The sequence below is a fragment of the Cyprinus carpio genome, chromosome A18 (genome assembly GCF_018340385.1).
Source record: "Cyprinus carpio isolate SPL01 chromosome A18, ASM1834038v1, whole genome shotgun sequence".
Lineage (NCBI taxonomy): Eukaryota > Metazoa > Chordata > Actinopteri > Cypriniformes > Cyprinidae > Cyprinus > Cyprinus carpio.
In genome coordinates this window covers 24751258-24778063 of record NC_056589.1, presented here as the reverse complement: position 1 = coordinate 24778063, position 26806 = coordinate 24751258, and the positions used below count along the sequence as shown (strand labels likewise).

Below are 26806 nucleotides of genomic sequence, written 5' to 3'. Positions count from 1 at the left end.
TAAAGACACGGGCTGTGTCCTACTGCTCTCGAACGTGTCTGATGTCCAGGGCATAATTTAACCATCACAAATGAGAGCTCATCGACATCTCAATTGATCTTTCAGAAATCATTCCAATATGCTGATTTGGTGCTCAAGTAACATTTCCTATTATCAGTTTTGAAAACAAAATTTTTCAGGCCAATTTTATTTTCTGCCAGACAAAAATTGTATATCCAATTGCTAAAAAAAAGAGCAATAACACACATCTCCATTTCCTCTGGGATGCAGGGCCTACTGGGGAAACAACATTATCACAAGCTCAAGACATTCAGATTTTGGAGAGTTTGATCTGATGTTATTAGACTTTCAAATATATTTCCAGATCTTAGTAATGATGTGGAAATAGACTGGCTGAAATCTCTGCTTGTGCTTCTCCAGTGGATCTGATTATAAATGAAAGTCAAATATAAAACCCCTCTTTTTATGAGAAATAGGTCAGTGCAGAAGATAAGTGGCCCTCACGGGGGGCTTGATTTGGACTTCTGAAGTCCTGCTAAGCAGAGCAGAGGAAAGATCAGGAGATCATGCGTGTGTTTATGTTGCACTGCTCTTCTTTTGGTCCTTAAAATAGTTGGATGAATTCATGAAGAACAAAGTGGAAATGCTCAGAAGGAAACAAGGGCACACACACGGGGCAAACAACAAGAGATGCACTTGATTACTCATTAAGTTTAAAGCTTTTGGGAGGCATTTTGAGTGCCTGAATGTAGGTCAGTCACATTAAACTGAATTACAGGAGCGTCTCTTTTTGACTGTTGTGTTAATACAGGAGGACAAAAGCACAGATCCAGATGTGAAAACTACAGTTGCAAGCCTAACCCAGTTCTGCAGGTCCTTCATGAACCACTACTCTCTAGAAGATGCCTGGGAGCCAGAAACAACAGATCACATGCAGGACAGGAGCTGCACTCAATGCAGGACATCTAGAGACCACAATATCATAGACTGACTGGGGCCAACAAACAGCCACCTACAAATGCCTTAGCAATCACTTAGAATACCTCAGCGACCACCTAACAGCCTCTAAGAACACTTAAACCACCTAGCAATGCCCTAGCAACCACTCAGAATGCCTAAGTAACCACCTAGCAGCCACTAAGAAAATCTCATTAAAGGCATACATATAATATATGTAACAAAAAAAAAAGAGCGAGAGACTTTGAGGGACAAAGAGTGAGGGGGAGAAAGAGAGAAAGAGAAGGAAAGATCTTGACTGTCCTCTTTTATTCAGAATAATGGTCTCGGGCCCCTAAGACCCTGCATGCCTATTGCAGATAAGGTAACCATTGATTTAAAAAACACACACACACACACACACACACACACTAGGAAGGCAGATTACATTTAGCATTTGAGTGGGATTCGCTAGATAAGTAAATATGTCGGTGCTTTTATTTATTAAAACTATTTATGTAAATGTCAGTAGATTTTATTTAGAAACTAGCAAGACCATACTTACCTTCAAAAATGAGCAAGATTACATTAGATTTAGAGGTAAAGAGTAGATCTATGTAAGACAAGGATTGATAAATGGGTTAAAGGCCAATTCTCACCAAGAGAAAATATGCATCCTAAAACAAGATTTTTAATTGAAACATGGCATTTATAGGTTCCTATTCACACCAGAGGGTGAAAATGTGTCTGTCTCAGTATTTAATATGTACATATGAAAAAGAGAGCAATAGGGAAAGTGTTGCTCTGTCCTATAGGTAAATGTTTCAATTACTCATCTCTCCAGTCAAGCAGAACACCATGAACGTGGAACAGTCACAGACGTGTTGTGATGATATTAAAATCACTTTCTCAGGCAAACACAGGAGAGAGAGATCCTTCTGATTCACTAAACTGAATTTAAATGATAATACGCTATTAAATACACATTAACAGGGAAGCAACATGAGAACCTTCTGTCACTAGTCATTTCACAGCACATTATAGTCATATTACTGTTATGTTTTGGAAAATGTGTTTTTCTAAACTAGAAGAGTTGGAAAGTTTATGGGGTTTGAATTGAAAACACCAAGTTTTCAGGAGCCAAACTCCTTTTTTGAGTAACCTTCTACATTCAATACACATTATACTTTGCAATGCTTCTGCTTGGACATCAATGATGCCACAAATTGTGCAGCTTGAAGCGAGGTGTGAAAATCAAAATATCAGAATGTCATTTTAGAGAGTGCTCTTTTGGCAATATGTAAACACTTAGCAACCACTCAGAACACCTTAGCAACCATATATCAACGCATTTGAAACCTGGGATGCACTGATAATATTTTCATATTTTGTCCAATAATAGATAAGTAAATAAAATGCCTGGAATGCACTGATAATAAAATTCTTGCCAGTACAGATGAGCTGATATTTATTTTCATATTATAGCCAATAACAGACAAATATATAATTTAAAATAATAAAATAAAATTGACTAAAAAATGCTACAAATTAATTTTGTAATCTACTGTATTAAAACATGAGCACTAATTTTGAGACTAAATTTAATACTGCTTTAAATTGATAGTGACTTTAAATATTACATTTAAATGACGATACATGACAGCAAAAGTAATCTAAAATGTAAAAATATGGGAACTGAACATGTACAATTAAAATATATGCAATAAAAATAATATCAATGCAAATAATAAAAAAAAGTCAGTAACTGATACAGTACTTATATATTATGCATCCCTACTTAAACACACTCACACCATAGTCAAGTCAAGTCAACAACATAGATTGTGTCAAAGCACTTTACAGTATTAAATAGGAAAACAGTGCGGCAGTAATGCAAAATGACAATAGTAAACACAATTGTCTGTTAAAGGCAGTTCATCATTGAATTCAGTGATGTCATCATCCAGCTCAGTTCATCCATGCATCCCATCATAGCAACCACCCACAGCTGCCCTGGCAACCACCCACAGCATCCTAGCATTGTGGCAGCTGCCAAATTTAGACAATGCAAAACCTAGCTGTTTGTGTTGCAAATACAACACATGTAAACTCAATGTGAGCTACATTCAGGGCCCATCAGATATCAGACTGATCGTGATATCATCAAACCGCCCGTACCTCACTGTAGACCCTCCGCGGACCCTCGGTCCTTCCATTCATGAATCAAAGCACTTCACACTAATCAGCAAGATGAAGACACACTGGAGTGCAGAGAAGGGTGAGTGTGAGTGTGAGCAGGAGACTGTGTGACACAGTCAGCTCTCCTGAAGATGAATGAGCCATGTTACTGAGGGCCTGACTCTGCCCCAATCCTGCAGCCCTAATCAAGGCACGGGGAAAACTACATTCAAATTAGGTGTGTGTGTGTGCGCGCTGATAAGCAGTCTGAATGATGAAATGGTTCCTCTAATGGCCATCTATCGCTGTGACACATTGCTCGTGATGTTAAAATATCCACATATTAGAATATTCAAAGAGGAACAATATGAATTAAAACTTTAAGAGATGATGTTTATGTCACGGAGATCACATACAGGCATGTCGCGTGTTGAATGTATGATTAAATCCCTAAATCATCACCCCGCTGAGTGAAACTGCAGATCAGATGATGATGGCATCCCATAAGCCTGCCTGCTGTTTCTATGACAACTGCCGGACTCACAGGGCTACAGTGAGAGAGGCTGGTAAAGTGCTGCAGGTCTGACTGATGCTGATGAGGAAGATCATAAGAATCCTAATGGGACAGTGGAAAGAGCCGCCGGCTGGCCTGTTACTGCACAGCCACTTCCTACTGTACAATCAAAGCACACACACTCTGAACTCCCGCTGGCCCTCTCCTCTCTTGAGATTTGATAGGTACCACGGACATGTGGGGTAAATTGCTCTGATTCCATGCATCAATCAGGACCCCAGCCTGGCAGCCCCCGGGACTGTCCGAATCTATGCCTGATCATTATTCAGACGCTTCATGCAATAACCCTGCTAAGGAAGGGAAGAGAAGGGAAAGGGAAGGGAAGGGAAGGAAGAAGACAAGGAACCAAAGGGGAAAAAAACAAAGGTAAATGAGGGAAATGGAAAAGTTAAAAGAAAAGAGAAGGGAAGGGAATTTAAAGAAAAAAGCAGGCAACAGAAAAGACAAAAATGTAGAAAAGTAAGGGGAATCAAAAGGAAGTGGAGTTGTAAAAAGAAAGTAAACAGGAAAAAAAGGGAAATGAAAAGGAAAGAAAAATTTAAAGAAAAGAAAAGAAAAATGTAAGCAAAAGGAAAAATGACAAAAAGGAAAACAAAGGAAAGAAGAACTTAAAAGTTTAAAAAAAGAGTAGAAAAGAAAATGAAAGTTAAGTAAAATAAATGGAAAGGAACAGAAAGAAAGGAAAGAAAAGGGAAATAAGAGAAGCAAATGATAAGAAAAAGAAGGGAAAACGAAAAGGCAAAAGTAAAAACCCAGAAAAAGGACTAGAAAGGGAGAGCAAATGAAAGGTAACAGGGAAAGGGAAGAAAAAAGGAAAAGGATAGCTTGATGAATTATGAATGTCAGAGAGTCTCATTAGCATGAGGACAAAGGCGTTTCTACAGAGAGGGTCTGACAGAAGGGTCACGGCCTCTGTGTGTCTGTCCTCTCCTCGTCCTCTGTCCACACACACACACACACACACACACACACACACACACACACACACACACACACACACACACACACACACACACACACACACACACACCGCTTCACCGTCTCACTGCCTGCAGCAGTCACTTAAAACAGGCTGCAACCGTCGGGCCACTGACCCTATTCTAAATAAAAAAAAAATCTAATCACAAACATCACACAATACCATTAACCATAACATATTAATGATTTATTTCAAACAAGACACTTTCAGTTCAAAATAATACCATATTTTGTACAACAAAACAATACCATACTACATGCTACCACTGTTAACCACAGTATATTAAAATATGATCTCTTTCAAACAATGCAAGACACTTTAAGGATCTTCATATTTTTATTTTATGACACATGATGAGACAATATCACAAATTTAATAATAACTACAGTAACTATGGTATTTTGGTAAAAAAGCATGGTTATTACAGTAAATTTATAATGGATAAAACTATGCCATGAATTAGAACATGTAAAGAGTGAAGCATTTCAATGCAGTAGAAACCAAATATCAAACCAAACAATTAAGCTAGAGCTTTTTTCAAAACTAACTTTGAGCACATTCAGAATCTTGTTGTAATGGAGCCAATACTGAGATCATTGCAAGTCCATGTAAATGCAACCAAATAAACTCTCAGTTAAATCAAGTGATCATGGAACAACTGGCGCAGTTTCTCGCAGCACTTCACCCAGATAATCACTTCCTCATTAACTGTCTGTAAACTAGCTGCTCTCTGACCCCAATCACTATGACCAGTCAGATCCCAGATTCATTACTGCAGCAATGACAGCTGGGAGATGGAGTTGACAAACCCGCTTCCAACATGGACACCACCTGCCTGTTACGCTCCAATAGTTTGCTCTTTTACAGGAGAACCGACAGAGAGATGGAGCTAATTTTTGTTATTTGGTTGAGTAATTCAATCAGCTGTTTCCTAACTCGTGTTCAGGTTTTGACCATTGCTCTCTTCTTTGACCTGGAATATCATACCAGCTGTTTTCCTGTTAATTAACAGAGATGGGAAGGAAACGAGAGGGGATATAGATGGAGAGACTGCCAGTGGGGGGAGATAGAGGTTTGGGCCAAAGAAACTCCAGTCTCTCTCTGTGTCTCTCTAGTTTTTGCTTTGGGGGTCTCTGTATTAATGGGTCCATCTGTTAGTTTTAGCATGGACAGCTGTAATACCGCTTACCACAAACACCCACACTAGATGAGTGCCAGACCAACAATCAACACATATAAAAAGTCTGTCATCATTCACTCACCCTCATGTTTAAATCTTCAGTGGAACACCAAATGAGATGTTTGACATAAAGTCAGAGCTGCTCTGTTCCATATAATGAAAGTTTGGGTCACTTATAACATACATTTGGGAATGTAACATGCAACATTAATCTTTAAAAACTTTCTGCAGTTTACCACCAAATAAAAGCTTAAGGGTTTAACAGTTGAAAGTAAATAAAACCAGCCAAAAATATTAGTATTACAATTGCACTGTAAAATAAAATTAATATTATTATAATTATTGTTAAATACTAGATTTTTATCTAACAGTGAAATATTACAATAAAATTTTTTATTTTTTATTTTTCTTCTCTGTTATAACTATTTAGCAATAGTAATCACTTTACCATTATTATTATTATTATTATTATTATTATTATAGAATCTCTGTGCAGCCCTTCAAAAAAACAAACAAAAAAAGCATTTAATAAATGCATTTTAAATTGCAATTTACATTTTTTTCTTCTAAATTGTGCAGCCCTAAAAAAAAAAAAAAAAGATTGATTGATTGATTGACGGATTTATTTACGCAAAAGAAAGTAAGTCACACAGGTTTCGGTGAATAAATGATGAAAAAACAAGCATTTTTTTGTGTGAACCTTTGACAGGTTGATTTTACAGTTTTTGAATTCATTAATAGATACAATAGAATCTAGGAATCTACAAATGACTGAGCAAATTCAGCATACTGTGCACATCTTTAACACCCCTTCCTCAGCTAAAGTCTAACCTCATCTAAAGTCTAATTACACGCACATACACACACAATCACACACACACCCTTGGTTCCCTTCAATAGCTTCTGACATGTAATCCAAGATAACATCTGCTCATTGATCTACTCTGAGTCTAATGGAACTGATAGAAATCACCTTGTCTATACTCCTACACGTCACTTAGAGCTTAAGACACGGTGTGTGTGTGTGTGTGTGTGTGTGTGTGTAGGTCAGCACATAGAAATCCTTTTGGGATATTTTTTTTCTAGTTTTTGATCCACTGGCCTACATACATACATTAAGGAGCCTGACAAACCTAATCTCACACACATGAACAACAAGAAATGAGGAAAAGCAAGAAACTTTGCTCATGTTAAGAGTCAAACATACTTAGCCTCATTTAAAGACATATTTTAAGTTGTAGTCCAAAGACAAATTTCACAAAACTGTCACAAAGATGTGACTCTTATATAAAGCTGCATTCACATCCCATTTTGCCTCCATTATGTGACACTTCACTATTAAAAAAAGAAAATGTAAAGCGCACTAAAGACTCAATTGACTGAATGTCACAAAGTCAATGTGTTTTTTGAATGGGTTTTTGATTAAATGCCGGAAATACGGACTGTGATTAACCCAAGCTTAAGATATTTCACATTTTGCAATAAAATACATCACACCCCACTGTTTTTGCACTTGTGCTTTTGCAATCTATCTAACTCAAACTTTCCAAATTGCACATTTTAAATAAAGACTGACATAGTAGAAGCTTAGTGGTGGTCATGTGACCATGATGTAGTTTGTTTAGCATTTTACTTTTGCCTATTCTACTTTGAGATACGTAAAAGTTGTGAAGATAAACAAAATGTGTAAGAATCAATAGCTCACTAGGGTTTCATGTGCTGGCAAACACTGATGCTGATCTAATACAATACACTTTCAATTGAGTGTGTTTCTATAACTCTAAAGAGAGTCTCTAAAACCCCTGCGGACTTAGATTGAGGAATAACGTATTACATTTCTGCTCTCCTAACATAAAAGACAACACACATCACATCTCTCCTTATCTCCCTCACCCCCCATCTCTGTTTTTCATGCATGGCTAGACATGACTCGTTGACAATTGCTGCCTCAACACCACAATACAGTGGTGGATCCACACACACACACACACACACACACACACACACATTATAATGAAGACCAGTCAAAAGTATCATAAGTAGCACTTAGTAAATGAATGTATGCTAATTAAATGAAATTGAATTCTCCTAAAGCCACACAGTTTGAAATGGTTTATATTAGAAAGTAGAACAAACATCATGCTGTGCTGGCAATCTGTTGGCCTCATGTAAACACACACACACACACACACACACACACACACACACACACACACACACACACACTATCATAAAAACAAAAAAAATAAAACATACAGTATCAAAAAATAACAACAACAAAAAACTTGTCCTGTATGATGAGTGGGAATAAGTTAATGCATTTCAATAAATTATGATTTTTTATTGTATAAGTGTAAGTGTGACATCAGAAGAGTTCTGAAATAAATATTTAAGAATAAGCACAATTTCTTGCAACATTTGTGACATTGAACAGATGAATTCTAGAAAGATCAAACTTAATTTCTTCCATTTTATTTCAATTCAGATCATGCTTGTGTCATTAAAGTGAAAACAGGACAAACCGAAAACAAATGAAATTCTGAAATGCACCTTGCATATTATTTTTAATCAGTTCTACGTTGAATATAAACACTACTATTCAAAAGTTTGCAGTAAGATTATTATCTAAAAAAAATACACATTTTTAAAACACTTTTACATGTTACAAAAATTTATATATCAAATAAATGCTGCCATATTTAAAAATATCAATCAAAAAATAATAATTAAGTTTTCATATTTTGAAATATCCCCACAAAAAATGAAAGGGGGCACGCTAAAATAAATAAATAGATAAAATAATAATAAAAAATGTTACTTAAGCAGCAAATCCGCATATAATAATTTCTAAAAGGATTATGTGACACCGAAGACTGGAGTAATGATGCTGAAAATTCAGCTAAAATAAATAAATAGATAAATAAATAGATAAATGCAAAATAGAAACTTTTTAGTGATATCAGACTTCTTTGATCTCACTATAAAAAATAAAATAAATATTTGATACTATTGTATTGCAGTATTTATAAGGCAAAAATAATCTCTCATAGCCTTCTTCAAATCTCATCACAACCAATTCTCTCTCTCTCACACAAACACACACACAAACACACACATGCATATTTATTAAGGCATTAAAGTTTGAAGCACCACACTGTTGCCATCTGGAAGGCTTGTGTGGATGCATCACCTGTATGATTATGATTTCTATAAACTCCCTCCCACACACACCACTGCTGGATCCGCCTGCCGGGCCAGTATGTGCTCACACACTATTCTGAAACCACACATTTAGGGAGCTAGATGGAATGAAAAAGAAAGAGCGAGAGATGAGATGAAATGTCACAGGTTGACTCTTTCTATAAATGCGGATCACTGGACTCAAATGAAAATCTTTATGAATTCAATATGACTGTTTATACAGCATCTGCAGACAATGATCGACTGACATTTTTCAGTGTTTCAACTCTATCTCTCTTTTCATTCTCTCTCTGCATTTGCATTCAGCATCAAGTGCACAAATACACACACACACGCTAAACTCTGTCCTACTGTAGACTTCACCTCAACTTGCTGTTTGTGAATTATACCTCTCAGTTTGGCATCCACCACCACACTAGCTCTCAATTTGACCAAAAACACTAGGATGAATGTGAGAAGCCACCCACACTTCACAAAAACAACTAAACAAACCTTCCAAAATCCTAAAATAAAGCCAACACATCCTTTTATTCTGGTCATCTCACACTCTCAGACTTTATATGCTGTCTCCAGGCAGAACGGGACATTATAAACCCACATTTTTACCAGCACTCTCTCTCCCTCCTCTCTTTCTATAGCATTTTTCCTGTATCCCCCGGCAACCAGAGCACTTACCCGTGTGCGCATGGGAGAAAGCAGCCCTTCCATGTCTTCTGCTCATTCCTCAGAATACCCACAATCCATTCACTTGGCAATCATCGCTCCAGTAACGTATCCAAACCAGTCCACGCTCACCAAGCAATGAGCGCAGCTCTGGGCGCACACCCGTGGATGCTCACACACACACACACACACACACACACACACTCAACGTCAGAGCATCCCCCACCCCTGCAAGAAAGCCTCTGTGTGTGTGTGTGTGTGTGTGTGTGTGTGTGTGTGTGTGTTCATAGACCGTAGGAGTTTGTACTTGAGAAAAGGTTGCGGCATTGTGCTTGCATGTGTGTGTATGATAAACAACCACTAGCATTATCAGCCTCTATAAAAAACACAACAATTCTCTTTCCACTTGATTTCAAAAACACTGATGCTCAACTGAGGAAAGGACATTTGGACTCGTGTGAAATGAGCATTTCTCTGTTCCAATGCCAAGTAAACTGCCTAACTAGTCAAATAATTTAAAATAATGAACAAATGTAATTTAAAAAATCTACTAAAATATTTATATATAGCATTTTTATGCATATGTATTTTTTATATTATAAAAATACTAACATATAATAAATATTAAACAATAAAACACTTACACACACACACACACACACACACAAAAACATATAACATTTAAAATACTGTACATAATTCAGTATAACATTAGAGGTGTAACGATATACCGTACCAATGCAATTGTTCAGTTCATATCACGGTTTAGGAGCCTTGATTCGGTTCTGTTTGCTGTGGGGGTAGGGTTCATTACATGGCACCAGTAATGCTAAAGAACACTAGATTCACTTTTAACTTAATAATAATAACAATAATTGCTCTCTGTTAGTTCATGTTAATAAATGCATTAAAAAATATGACTTAAACATTGTTGCTATGTAAAGTGTTACCAAAAAATCTATTGCCTCAAAAAAATTTATAAATAAATAAAATCAAATAATGGCTGAAGTCATTGGACAACATTACTTAGGCTACATAAAAATGCATGTGCCATAGATAAATAAAATGGAGTCGCGGGCTGTTTGAGAGGAAGCTGTGTGCGCTTTGGCTGAGAGTGCATTGAAGACTGTCTCTCAGAGAGTGCGTGAGTACTTTATAGGTTAAAATAGCTGGAAGGTTTAAATTGACATGACTTAAAATGACGTGCAAGTGACAATTCCGTCAACTGTCCGAAACACGTGCTAGTCTTGCGTGCAGCTCACTTGCAGAGCAAACTCAAAGTGGATATTATCGATGTGAGGCCATTTGTGCATTTTGAGAGAGGGGAGAAGATGCAGTACCACTCAATCCCAATCACTCACACTGTTTGTGAAATTCCATCTCACTGAATGTTTTAAAACGACTGATCTGCTCTGATAATCTGTTTGGATTCAATTTACATGTTATAGATTGCAAAACCTGTAGGAATGTGTAGAATTACGCACAATGCCCACAATCCAGCAACGAAACAAAGCAATTAAACTAAAAAAAATTGTGTTTGCATAATTAATGTAGCCTATATTGTCACGTTGCATGTGGAGAGATGAGGCGAGGACTCAAGTTGCAGGAAGAAAGAGTTATTTAATAATAAAATGAAGCATAACAACAAAAACTACCCCGAGGGGGAAAACAGGCAGACAGGCCAGGGACAACAATACAGGCAGACATTATACACACCACGAGCATAGTTGAAGACAAACAACAGATCAGCACAGGACTGCAGACACAAGGGGAATAAATAGGCAGACAAACAAGGAGGGTAATGGAGACAGGTGGAACCAACTGAAACAATGATGAGGTAACAAGATGGGTGGGGTCAGACAATAGACAGGAGAGCACATGGCACCAGCAAACACACAACAAGCCATGTAGCCAGCAAGACAGGAGACCAGGGCGGAGCCGAAGAGCACCACAGCCGAGCAGCTGGGCTCAAAGACCCCCAAAGTGGAGCAGAAGACCACCACAGGCTCAAAGACAAGCTCAAGGACCACCTCAGTGGAGCTGATGGTGCAGGAGCGGGCTCTTGTATGGACTCTGAAGTCTCCCAGACTGGAGTGGGCTAAGGAGTGGGGTCTGAAGGCTCCTGGCCTGGGGCAGGCTCTGGAGTGGACTCTGAGTGTTCCCGGACTGGAGTGGACTCTGAGCTCTCCCGTACTAGAGAGAGTTCATAAGTGGACTCTGAAGGCTCCCGGACTGGAGCTGGCTCTTGAGTGGACTCTGAAAGCTCCTGGACTGGAGCAGACTCTGGAGTGGACTCTGAGGACTCCCGGATTGGAGCAGACTCTGGAGTGGATTCGGACTTGAGCCCACCGGAGAAATGCCAGCCACTCTGGCTGAGATTAATGGTGGATCCTCCAACCTGGAAGCCAGTCTCAAAAGCCTTGGGCCCACCTGATGAAGGATCTGGACCCACCTGATCTGGACTGGCAGCCATCTTGTGAATAGGCTCAGGAACTGACTGTCTCTCCCTGTGGGCTAGAAAGTCCACAAATGCCCCAAAAGACAGATGCTCCATGCCAAACCTCCTCCAAATGCTGATGGGCTCATCAAGGGCATAGTTGAATAGGTCCTTGAGAACCGCATCGTTGTAGTCCAGCCCCTCCGCAGCACTCCTGAACTCCACAGCAAACTCCCTCAAGTCAGTCCCCTGCTGACGGAGGTAGCTCAAAAGCCTTGAGCTGGAGCATGCCTTGGTAGAGGGGGCTAGAGAGAGTGGAGATCGGTGAATGGTGCACACACTTCTTCCAATGAGTCCTCATCTTGGCTGATCCGTTCTGTCATGGTGCATGTGGAGAGATGAGGCGAGGACTCAAGTTGAAGGAAGAAATGGTTATTTAATAATAAAATGAAACAAAACAACAACAAAAACTACCCCGAGGGGGAAAACAGGCAGGCAGGCCATGGACAGCAATACAGGCAGACATAATACACGCCACAAGCATACTTAAAGACAAACAACGGACCAGTACAGGACTGCAAACACAAGGAGAATAAATAGGCAGACAAATGAGGAGGGTAATGGAGACAGGTGGAACCAACTGAAACAATGATGAGCTAACAAGATGGGTGGGGTCAGACAATAGACAGGAGAGCACATGGCACCAACAAACAGACAGATTTGTTCTGCACATGTTGCCCGTAATAGTTCTTCCTTTTCAGATTGATTCAAGCAATTCAAAACCATCATGGCCGTACGCGTTTGAAGTGTCTCAGCAGGTGGCGGGGTAGGCCAAATTTTGCAGTTTTTTAAATGCCATATTATTCATGTAATACATTTACATACATTTGTGCTATGCATTGTTTGCCACAAAAAAAAAAAAAAGACTTGTGAGTCTTATGGGTTTCATATGTGGAACATTATTTGCTATTTACACAGACAGCTTCAAATCAGTCACAAGGTTCCATTTAACTTAGTATGCTCACTATATAGGGCAATAAGTCAACTCACTAGGTTTTCAGCACAGAGCTTCTGTCTCTCATTAACGCAATCATTCTCACATCCTAACACACACACACATGTGCTCACTCAATTCCTCTCATCTCCTGTCCCTTGAGCCTCAGCCCCGATTCTCAGATCTGAGAGATTTCCTTGCTGTCACAAGTCTGATCTCTCAGAATCAATTAAAATATGAACAGAAACGTTTGTATCTTTACTAATAAATACATCTCTGCTACACATTTGGCACTTTTACTGTATCACTTCACTTCATTCAAAAGTCACAGGCACGTTAATGAGTTTCAACAGCAATTTCTTTATTCCTTTGCAGCTTTCTCTCATGCATACACACACATGAGTTAATAGCATTTTAAGATTCATGCATCACAGTCACCATAGCAACTGTCTCCACCTTGCATATACACTTTCAAATTCCACTTCCTCTCTAGGTTCGCTAAAACAGCTCACAACATGCAATGATTTCCACTCTTCAATGAAACAATAAAAAGCCACTTGTTTTCTGTCTGATGGTTCTGGAACTGGAGTTTAATCTGTCATGTGTTGTTTTCTGTCAATTCAGAGGCTTTTCTCCACCATGACCTTTCAAAAGCCAATGCGGAAATCAATGAACTCTCCAGAGATCAAACTAATCTCTGTTCTTCACCAGTCAAAGCACCCGTCATCACTCTTTTTACATGACATATGACCTCTGGACCAACCAGTGCAGCGTTTATACATCTGTGACTATACGCTGTGCATTTACAATTTATAAACAGTTACACAAGCCTTATTGCCAACAAAACTCTAACTATGCCATTCCACCATGTGTTTATTTCTTTTCAAAAATTCAGTGTATAAGATTTGTAGTTGATTTGACATAGCAACACAAACACACACTTATTTTTTCAAGGCAAGTGGTTGCACAAAATTAAAGTGATAGCTCACCTAAAAATTACAATTCTGTCATCATTTACTCTCCCTCAAGTTGTTCTAAACCTGTATGGGTTTCTTTCTTATGCTGAACACACAAAAAAAGGATATTTTGAAGAATGATGGTAACCAAAAATTTGAGGGTAGCCACTGTCTTCCATCATATGGAAAAAATACTATGGAAGTCAATGGCTACTGTCAACTTTTGGTTACCAGCAATCTTCAAAATATTCTGTTTGGTTTTTGTTTTTAAGTGGACTGAACAAAATGAAATTAAGTTAGGACAAAAGTAAAAGCAATTAGATTGCTTTGCTTACGAAGTAAATTGAACAAGCAGCAAAATTATTTATTTTACAGTGTATCTAGCAAATACAATATGCATACTCATGTACAATTCATTCATTCTTCATACATTTTCTCACATGCATAATGTACTTGATAACAATCTACATTATTTACATATACATGATGTAAATACAAGATAACATGAATTACTTAAGTTTTCTGTCAGGAAAGGGTCCTTAGGCTATCAGTTCTTAAAACTACATGCAGTATAAAGAAATCATGAGTACACAGTAAAGGCGAAATTGAGTTTCTTTCATTAGCCAAAACCAGCCACTGCATATCCATAAAACAAACTCAATAAACAAAGGAAATCTGTTTCCTATTTACTGAGCCAAATAATTTGAACACAAATTCACTAAAGCAAATTACATTTTGACCACCAAGGTTTTCTGCAGTGTCAACATTGAGTGGCAAACTCATCGATCCTCATGCTGACAGGAAGTGTTAAACCGCTTAAGGTACATTCCACCGACAGCAAAACACACACACACACACACACACACACTGTACATCAGGAGAAAAAAAGGAAAATTCTGACCATAAATATTTCTTACCAGCCATATTTTTACATTAAAGAAATAAAATATATATAAAAATTAAATACTTATTTTTAACATATAGAAGAATGTGAAAATAATGTTGATTTGAAAAATGTTTAAAGTCAAAAAATATTAGAAAATTAATAAGCATATAAAAATAAGAACTTTTTTTTGTCCAAGAAACCATGACAAAAAAAAAAAATAATATTTTGAAATAATTTTTTCCTTTTTTCTTTTATTTTTACACACTTTTTTCTTCACTTTTTTTACTCATATAGAAATAAAAAACAAGTTTTATTGTGTGTGTGTGTGTATGTTTTACTTTTTTTTTGTGTGTGTGTGTGTGTGTGTATGCATGTTCCGAATAAAGTTACACGGCCACTGTAAATAAGTTTTATTCACTTGCCAAAACCAATTTTTACTTGTGTTTGGCAAGTGTTCATTTTGGACCCTGCATAGAGGCGAAGCAGTTCACACAGCCCCTCAGTGATGAGATGGATGGCATATGTTTGCTTAAAACACACAGAGCACTGCAGGAAAGACACAAAAGATGAAGCATTACATCATCAGTGGTTGACATGGCAATAGAGGGTTGAACATTGTGTCTCTGGGTAAATATTGACTCTGATATCAAGACAGATCCAGGCTGAAGAATGAAGAGGAGTATCATTTTCTCTAAGAAAAGATTATTATCTGCTGAAGGCTTTCATTAGGATCTATAGTGGATATAGAAAAGAATCACCCCATTTAAAATAATCACATTTTGTTGCTGCAGCCAAAGTTGGACACAGTTTTTGTTTACGGTGTTTACTCAGTGCAACTTGACATCCAAGTGAAAGATATAACACGAACATGCCAGGAAAAAATGAAGTAAAAAAAAACAGAATCACTCTGCTCAACCCCATTTCAGTATTTTGTTGAACCAACTTTTGCTTTAATTAAAGTTTTTAGTCGGTTGGGATTTGTCTCTACTAACTTTGAACATCTAGACTTTGCAATATTTGCCCACTCTTCTCTGCAGAACTGCTCAAGTTCATTTGTGGACTGCAGTCTTCAAGTAATTCCACAGATTTTCAATAGGGTTTAAGTCTTGTCTCTGACTTGGCCAAGCAAGGCATGCTTTTTCTCCATCAACCACTCTGTGGTCAGTTTTGCTGTGTGCTGTGGGTCATTGTCATGTTGGAAGGCAGAGGGGAGCAGATTTTCCTCAGGAATTTGATGGTATTTTGCCCCATCCATTTTTCCTTCTATTCTAACAAGTGCTCCAGTCCCTGCTGCAGAGAAACACCCCATAACAGGATATTACCACCTCCATGCTTTACTGGAGGAATGCTGTTATTTGGATGGTGAGCTGAATTGGATTGGACATCGTTTGGTGTTGAGGACAAATTTTCAAACCAAAATATTCAATACGGCTGATCACAGTTGAAAGTCAAATTCCGTTTTCAACAAATAAGAAGGTTATCAACAACACATTATTTTTACTACAAGTCATTTTTAGGAGGGGTGATCCTTTTTCCAACTCAGTGATTCTGTTTTGTCATTTTTTTTCTGACGTGTTGGTGTTATATCTTTCACTAAAGTAAATACAGCTGGGTAAAACAAAAACTGTGTCCTTCTTCATTTCAGGCTGCAAAGCAACAAAATGTGATTATTTTACAGGGGGGTGAGTCTTTTCTATAGCCACTGTATAGATTGTTAGGATCTTCGCCCCTGGAAACAACAAAGAAACATGCTTCACAGTGGGAGAGCTCTGGACTAATGGCTGTAATCATCAATTAGTCGCCATTAACAAAACAAGCTAAAATAAACCAATTAAGAATTCATCAGGCCAATCGCTTTAAAGAGCATTTCCAGCTCGGCTGAAGGTCTCGATAGGAATTAGACTTCTTTATTAATTCAATGTGGATGCCAGTTTAGGTATGTTTGTAGGATTGGAAAAAGTTTAATTAATTTGCTCCCACTAAGAACATTTTGAAAAGCAGAAAAAAATTGATGTTTTCATATAGTGGTAGTTCATTTTAAATATAAATATATTAATATTTATATATGTAAATATAAATATAATATTTAAATATATACCATTATAGTTTTAATATTTTAAATTAGATTTTATTTTTATATTTTCAGGTTATTTTAGTAATTTTGTTATGTGCTTTTGTCATTTTATTGCTTTTTTATATATTACTATTTAGGTTTAATTTATTATTATTTTATTTCAGTTTTAGTTTAAGTTTAGTTAAGTTCAACTTATTTCAGTTAGTTGCCAAGGAAATATTTCTAATTTTCATTTCAAGTTTTTTTTTAATCTAAAATTAATTCACTATTTTATTTCAGATAAATAACAGATAACAAACAAATAAAAACATCTAAGTCCCATAAAGTAATTGAGCTAATTTTGTTTAACAAAAAGGATACTATCTAAAAACATCTAAGTCCCATAGTATTAACATTCTATTTTATTTCAGATTTAAATTAACAAAAATGCTTTTAATAGTTTTAGTTGTAATAGTTTAGTTTTAGCTCATTTACTTTAAGTACCATAGTATTACTTTTGAAACAAAGTGTCAGCTTTCAATTTTTGTCATTTTTTTTTTAAAGAAATTCAAACAATAAATAATTTTTTTGGCTCTTTAATTTGTCGTGACATATTTCTGTAGCGCCTCAGTTCAAGAGGCACATGAACCGATCATCTCTTTCTCTTTACTAGTTATAGCACAAAATAAACATGAAAGAAAACCAGAAGGTATCTTCTTTCAACCGTGGAAAGACGTCAATTCACAACATTTTTCAAGTCCACTGATGTTAATCTACTCTCCTGTCTGGTTTGTTTTGTCGGACAATATGGCACATATGGTGTTATGATTGGTCAGATTGCCTGTCAATCATGCTCCCTGGTGAAAGGTCAATTCAATGCTAATACCATGATTTTTTTGTAAATGGTACCTTGGAAAACCATATAAATACCATGATATGTAAAAATGGTAATCATTCGTCACCATAGTATTGTCATCTAGTACCATGGGGTGCTAACACAAGGACACACTTCCAGAGACACAAGCAGCAGAAGCAACATGAGCAGCTCAGTCGCCATGGCAACCGGAGACAACAATGAGCTGTGGCAGAATCGATGTGTTAAAGTGATGATCAATGACGAGAACACGTCCCCATGCAGCCAACAGCAGAGCTGTCATATTATCTGTCAGCAGTTACCCACCCTCAGTGTGTGTGTGTGTGTGTGTGTTATTGATAACTGCACTGCTGCTGGATTGATTGGATGCTGATGCTGATATTTGGGCTTCAGGCTTGTTTGAAGAGCATTAACATGTCTGTTCCTGTTTCAACACACGTGTGGATTGTGTGGAGCACACATGTATGAACTAGCAAATCAATCTGAAGTTCATGATGAAATCCCTGCACAACTTTGGTCATTCACTTATATCCCTGATGGCTGTGAGTAAATACACTATAGAGATAGTTTACTCTCTCGCTCTCTCAACATTTTTATTTGAGCAGAGTGGCAAATCTAGCATTTCAGCATGAGGAGGGCTGAGCCCAGTGTGAAACACACGCTGATTTTCAGGTGGATTGACTGTGACTAAGGTATCTATTTGACAACAGGTGAAAATATGTACTCCAATCAATTTCGAATAAAATTGTATTATTGCTGAAACATTTATATGCAACTATATTTATACAAAAATGTAAAAGCAAGGATGCAGAGATATTAAAATCCAGGCTGCCAAAGAAAACAATGTTTTTTTTTTTTTTTTTTTATGCTGGACAACTAATAAGTGGCAACATTAAAATTCTATACTATTTTGCAAGTATAAATAAAAACAACCAAACAAATAATAATAATAATAATAATAATAATAATAATAATAATAATAATAATAATAATAATAAACAAATCAATAAAAATAAAACAAATAAATAATTTAAAATAAATTAAATTAAGAAAATAATTTTGAGATTTGCTCAAAAAATAAAACAATATAATAATCATTAAGATGATTATGATGATAAGACATTTGCTCAAAACATATTTATTATTATTTATTAAACAATATTATTCATGTTTTGTAAAGATTAATTTTAAGTGAGTGCTAGATGACTGCAAAGGTAATCTAAATGTAAAAGTAGAGGGAAATGAGCTCAATTTAATTCTAATACCAATTATTTTATATAAAAAAATCTTATAATATATATTAATATATTACATCATCTATAAATATTAAATATAGCCTACACACACACACACACATTCATTTTCTCATTTAGTAAAACAATATATGTGAAATAAATAATAATAAACATATTACAATAATAAATAATAGTAACAAAAACTAATATCATTATGATATCAATATATATATAAAAATTCAAAATTAAATACATTCTTTTAAAGCAGTTCAAGCATCTGTGGGGTCACTTTGGACGAGTACCTTTCCTAAATATGAACAGTTGTAGGTGTAGAGGAATAATTCTTGTCTAAAGCCCAAGCCAAATTGTGAATTCTTAATAAACAATAAAAAAAAAACAGCAACACAGCATTTTTAATCAGCCATTAGCAATGTCATATTTGACTGCATTTAATTTTGTATTTTCACTGAAATGGACGGAATCCAAATGTAAGGTAGGGATGGAGCCATCTAAATGTGCAAAGCAGCATTGCAGCTCTATGTCCGGGTCTGCAACTCACTATATGGAAGAAAAATACTTTAAAGTTTTTAACAACTAGTAAGAGGAGGATTCATTGCATGGCTCTGGATAGTGAATGCCATTGGTTTTGTTGCATTTTTACAAATTTACGCTACTGCATTACCCACTCAAGCAATATCTCAGCATGTTACTGCAGGCCATGCTTTCATATATCATTAAAGGTGACGAAAATACCCAATAAAGCAGGTCCTGCATGCTGTGCTCTCTCTTTCTCTCCTTGTGTGTGTGGAGACCCTGCAAACACTGGAGTATGAAGTCACTCGCTCCGCAGTCGCCTAGCAACTGTCGTCAGGGGCAACCCCTGCCTGGCTTTCCAGACAGCAAGCAGTGATGACTGCATTTGTGTTTCTTCTTCGCTTCTCTCTGATTTTTTTCTTTTTTTTAGTGGGGATGGGAGACAGCTGGAAACAAGCAGGACAGCAAGGTCTGTCCATCATCTCTGATCTCCGTCTCTCTCCCCTGCCTCCAGTGCCAGGGCAAACACACACACACAAAAATACACACACGCACAAACAAAAGACGGACAGCCAGCCAGTGTCTGCTCTGTGTGACGTCCATTCATTCAGCTAATGGCTAAACATTATTTTTCAGGCTATTCTTCCCCTTTCAAAGGCTCACAATCCATCTCTGCTTCATCTGTGGTTAACCTCATCACTACATTCACAACATTATTAGATGCAGTCTGATTTTTAACGCACATTGTACATGAAAAAGTGGTTCTTAACTTGTGGGTCATGACACAGAAAAGGAATTGTTTGGCAAAAAAACAGCTGAATGCAAATAATACAATTCAAATATATAATTGTGCATAGTTAGGATGATCAACTTTTTAAGGCTGTGGGTCCAATCAAACTTTCAGATTTTTGCACAAATTAATCTAGATGAATGTTTGATAGATTATGCATTTAAAAAAGTATTAATTTTCTCATTCCCTCTTTTTGTCATGTCAATAATGCAGCACATGATTTGGACTTTTTGCATCTTATGATCATATTAACACATTTTAATGTCTCATTTTAAGTTTTTTATAATTTTGATAACCTCCATATTTTTGCCCAAATTCATCCAGATGTATGTTTGATAGATTACGTATTTACAAATCTGTCCATTTTCCTAGTCACTCCTTTTGTTGTGTCATTAAGTACCAGAGGATTCAATTCCTCTGAACAGAAATCATTCCCTCCCATAACAGAGATTATTGTTATCCCCACAGAGTGAATATTGCAATACATTTAAGGAGATAAAAAAGGACATAATGAAATATCACTCCCTTGATAGTCTCTTGATTATGATAGGACTTTTTATCTCTGGTCATCTGCGGTTCAGTACAAGTTAAGCTCTAAGCTAGAGATGCTGCTGATTAGCACAGACAATCATCGAAAGAATGATAGATAGATGAACGATAGATATAATAGAACAGCAGATAGACAGAACGAACGAATGAATGAACGAACAATAGCTAGATAGATCGATAGATAGATATTCTTTAAGAAATGACATCTATTTGTCCTTTAGAAATGTAAGACAGCAGTAGTAGTAATTGGTCTGTGTTGTGAATGAAAAACTCACATACAGCTTGCCTGCTATGAAATATGTGTCTGGGCCTGAGCTCAAAAGCCAGACCAAACTAATCATTTTTATGGAGCCATTTCTTGTCCTTTGGAAAAGAGATCTGGTGCCATAATTTGAAGCAGGCACACTTTCCTTCACATCTGCACTGCCATCATAAGTCAGTCCAGCAATACGAGGTCATTTAGCACTGCACAGGCCACAAGCATCTCAGGGCAGGAGATGGCATTACACATGCACCTTACACACCATTGACATGTCATTTATACACACATAGGCTCTTAGACAACTCCCTAGAGACTGTACATGGGTGTGTGTGTAGGTATGTAGTGATGTATTGTTTCTAACAGAGGGCGATTTCTCTAGAGAAATGCAGCAGTCAGTGTCACACACACTAAACACTGAGAGTAAGACAGCAGAATACAGATGCTGAATTCAGATGTCTGTGAATAGATATAAATGTTAAATTCAAAAAGTGTATAAATCTCCATATTACAACATATAGGCAAATAAATAGAAAACTTGGCAGTTAGGTCTAAAGTATCCAAACTTCTTGGAAACAACCACAGATAAAATATCTAGCATATCTCAATTGTTTCTACTTAACTGCAACAAAATTAAATAGAAATACTTATATGAATACTTATGCAAGGTTTCCTGCTGCACAGACTATTTTCCTAAAAATATCCTGTATGTAAAATATGTCTCAAATGAAATCTTACACTTTCGTATGTCTCAAACTGGGCGCAGACTGTTCAAAATTTGCTGTCAAAAGTTAGTTAGAAATAAAGTAAATAAATGCTATTGGAAATATTACTAAGTATAATACATATTAATAAATAATACTTAAATAATACTCTTTATAGTTAAATTATCTTACTCTGTCTTATTTAGGTTCAGAGACAAAGTTGATGCAGAAACTCAACTGCATTTGGCCTCCTGAGAAATAAAAAGGCAAGCACTGAGCATTAAATATTCCTCTAAGCAGGTATGCAAATAGATTGGCAAATTAATTATTCATCATTTTACTGTATGTTTTAAATACATTATCCAGCTCTGTATCATTTCACATTGCATAGTGACTCAGAATAAAATATTCATTTCTAGGACTATCTTAGGATGGTTGCATGCTGTAAAAATAAACCCTGTGTTGAATGAAAAATGGGTTTTGTTCATGTGTTTTTTTTTCACCTCTCCCCCAGGGTACGTTTAGAGATGAAGTGACCTTAAAAAATGAGCAGAAAAACAATCTGTTTGGCCCTTTTGACTTTTCACCTTTGAGCTTGGGCAGAGGGATTTGGAATGATTTAAATCAAGCAGACAGATGGAAACACACTCCCAAACAAAACCACACACAAACGGGAACTTGAATGGTTTAAGTGCTACAAGCTGCAGCTTAATGATCTGTGATGGTCATATATACTCATTTTAGAGTTTGCACAATGTAGCGTGTTAAAACAACACACACTTACACACTAAAGTCACGACGTTACAAGAATGCATCATTAAGGAAAATGAGAAAGACTGCGCATGAAGGAAGTTGGAAATGTGACATGGCACAAAAACAGATGTAATTAGCATCACTTCTCTGTTTATCATAAACATGTCTCATCCAACACTCACATGTGCAGAGGTTTACACACAAACTCCCACAGATAACAGACAATAAGTTGTCAAACAAACATATGGTCACACAATCAGCACAATCAAAGGACACACACACACACACAAACCTCACACTCCTGAGGTCGATTTGATTTTTTAGCTGAGCAGGAAAAGACATTCTGCACAGAGGGAATGGAAGGCGACAGAGATGGTAACATCTGTCAGGATTGGGGAGCCATCTAGTGGGACTTGGTTAATTAATTTGGTTCATTCTGAGGGTTATTCTGGGCTCAGTTTATTTGCATCAGTAGGGTTCTCCCCTACTGTTTTTCCCAATTGGCCAAATTTTAGATTGAAATGAATGGATTCAATAGCTCATGCCCACGAACCATAAACAAATTCAGCTGCATCTCAATTTGCAAACACCTACTGCACAAAAGAAGTACTACAAGCAAGGTTCAATCTCATCAGCAATGAGAATTATTACCTAAGCAAAACTGCATTGAAAATATTTATATACATATTCCTTAATATTTATTATAAAATATATTTAAAATTTATATAATTTAAACATTATACTTCTTATATAAATAATAATAAATACATTAATAAATTATGATAGTATGTTAAAATTGAATGTATATATATTCAAATAATATACATTTTATTTATAAAGATAGAGATTTCTCATATTCAGATATTTCTCATATTTTCATATATAACACCAGAATTAGTATAGCAAACAAGCACACTATTTTTAACATACTATGATTTCAGATGCATCCTAATAATCAGAAAACTTTATATTCATTCTATACACAGGCATTATGAATAGAATGGTAATATGAGTGAAGCATCTCATTAGCGTTCTTAAACTCAAAGGATGCATGTCTTATCCTGTAGCTCCCTCTAGTGGAGAAACACATTCCATGGACCATATGCATCATGCAAAGTATGACAAAAAATTTTTTTTTTTTTACAAAGCATTTTCAGCTATACTCTCATAAACTGACAGCTCAGTCTACAGGCAATATTGTTGAACATTAAGACTGTCTCTAAGGACATTAAAAGGATATTTTCAGTGTTGAGGAGAATTATTTGCCATATTGTGTTGTTTTTCAGCTTAGACTGAGATTACGGGACCACAAGATGCCAAATAAATCTGTTGCTATGGAGACAAAGGTGAAGCCCTCTCGTCCCTTCTACAGTTCTACAGAAGAAAAGGGTAATATATATTTTTGGGTAAGCTATCACTTGAAATTCATATTAATTTTTCAAGTCGACACTTATCTCCAACTGTTAACACAATCCATCAGAACAACATCTGACAACATAAGCCATGGTTCTGCCTTCACATTTTATATTCTGTAAATGACACAGAAATGTCTGTCAGAAAACCTGTATTCTTTCCAGTGTTCTGACTGTCAGTAATGGGACTGTCAATCAGATTTTTTAGAGTGAATCATAGATGGACCTGCTGTTGAAGCTATGTGTGTGTATGTTTTGACATTCACTTGCAGTGCTGCTTCATTAGGACGATGTCAGATTCAGCTCAGTTTGACTGACATGAAAGCCCCAGCAATAAATGAGCATCCCTAAATACCACCCACTCCATGCAAATTCTCCTGAGTGACATGACAATTCATCCTACTTATATCCTGAAATCTCAAATTCCATCAGATTACACCACACGCTATATTTACACGAGACATAAACAAGTGGAAATGTTAGGTATCAAATGCATTGTGCGTAACTAATTTATTCTAATTTATTTATGCACAGAAGCACAGGAAAAGCAGATAAAGAATGAACCATCTAATCTGGAATATGACATGCAGGAGGATAATTCAATTCAATGTAGCATTTAATTTGATTTATTAGGATGTGTTCTCAGTATATACACCCAATTTAAACATAACATGATTTGGTCGGCTTTCCCTCGGTACAGCAGCGTGGGTTTCAGGCAATGACATCTGTTGGGCCTGTGAGGCAGATGGTTTCATGCACACACACAGTGGCATGGCACGCTCTCCGCTAATGCAACTCCACTAGAAGCAGAACCCACCAAAACAACCCTCCGCACCCACATGCCCCGGACAATGTCATAGCTATACTGTAAGAGCACATACTTCAACAAACAAACAAAATGAACAGCAAATGGTAGTATTCAGACACTGTTTAACGGTCTAAGTGGGTGGTTCTTGACCAGAATAAGCTGCAATGTGATCAACAGGATTATAATAATAATAATAATAATATTTTTTTATTTATCTAATTATAAATGAATATTTTAGTATTATAATTTAGGAAAAGTGTGCATTTACACTGCTAAAATGTAACATCTTTTATATATTAATTTTATATTACTGTCATTTGAATATGTAAAATAAATACATTTCACTTCTGTTCATTTAAAGGTGTCATTAATACAATACTAAATTAAATATTTTATGCAAATACATTTTGAGAATTCATACATAATGAAAGATAAAATAAAATAACAAAATATAAAATAAAATGATTTAATCCTAGTTAATGAGAATTTACTGAATTGCATGATATTTATGTCTTATGGACTAGGTGTATATATATATATATATATATATATATATATATATATATATATATATATATATATATATATATACATACACACACACACATACACACATAACCACACACACATACATACATACATATAAGGGATGTCAATTCCAATTGGTTTTAATAATAATGCAGATATTTGAATTTATTCTAATTCATTGAATTATCAAATAATAGCTGCATGAATTATAATAATTTAAAATTAAATAATTAAATATACCAGCAACAACATGCCACTTCACTGGGCGTCTTCTGTCCTTTGGGGTGCATCTTACCTTTCAAGGGTCTAACTTTAACTTTTCAATGCAAAATTAGCAGAATTTTAGTTACTGTACAAATCTAACCTTTCATTAACTAACAGACATAAAAACATCATAAAATAAAAAGAAAAAAACTTATAATTTATAATATGATTTTATTATATAAATATTTCAGTGAATATTCAACATAAAATACACTGGAAATGCTATTAAAATATATAAATCATTCCAACAAATACCCAAAACAAAATTCACAGATCACCATTAATCAATCACAAACAAATAGATAAAAACTGTTCATATGATAAATGTCCCAAATGATGTATAGATGAGCATCAATAATCAATAACTGTGTTGAGATGAGAATAGTGACATCTATAATCAAGAAGAAAATGGCCAAATAGTCAAATTACCCCATATTACCCTTGCAGCAATAGACTAAACAACACCAGCATACAATTAGACAGTCGTTTTGTGTATTGTATACATTATGACATAGCAAATCAGATTCTTTTGGGTCTTATTTTAGTCATTTTAAACTGAGGAACTTTTCCTATCTTATACACTGTTTACAGTATTTTCTTCTTATAGCTTTTTCTCTGCTCATAAACCCCCCCCCAAAAAAACAATTATGACTACATGGAACATATGTTCGATTGTTATATGAACTTTTGTGCTCCGAATCAATTACTCTTCATGTCAAAGGGCTCAGGCAAAACGTGTTGGATATATATTTGCGAGAGTGTGAGTTTCAAAAGTCTGTCTCTGAAAATATCCAACTCACTCGCCCACCTAAAATCCCCTTGGGTTTGTCGCTGTGTGTGTTTTCATGTGTAGGCAGCCTAGTGGGCGTCTGAAATAGACTGAGGCTGTTTACTGATTAAAATGAATTTTCCTTTTTTGTTCCTTTCTTTTCACACTTATAGAGGTCACTTTACCATCACGCACAGTCGCACACAGACACACTGCATTTTCTCTCCATTGTCTGTGCATCTTTCTGTCAAGGTTGATTATGGGTTGTCAGACTGAAAGGAGACCAGACG

The 26806-nt window shown here is 36.1% G+C and overlaps 1 protein-coding gene across 2 annotated transcripts in view; it reads right to left on the bottom strand.

Moving 5' to 3' along the window:
• LOC109065548 (FERM domain-containing protein 4A-like) overlaps positions 1–26806 on the bottom strand; it is a 137498-nt gene that overhangs the window by 96660 nt on the left and 14032 nt on the right. The window contains exon 1 of one of the 2 annotated variants that reach the window (XM_042775596.1): positions 9724–9896. The exons of the other annotated variant lie outside the window; for it this stretch is intronic. Within the exon in view, the coding sequence (XP_042631530.1) occupies positions 9724–9756 (33 nt within the window). The 5' untranslated portion in view covers positions 9757–9896. Of the gene's footprint in view, positions 1–9723; positions 9897–26806 lie in introns of those variants that run through there. 2 annotated transcript variants of the gene reach the window in all.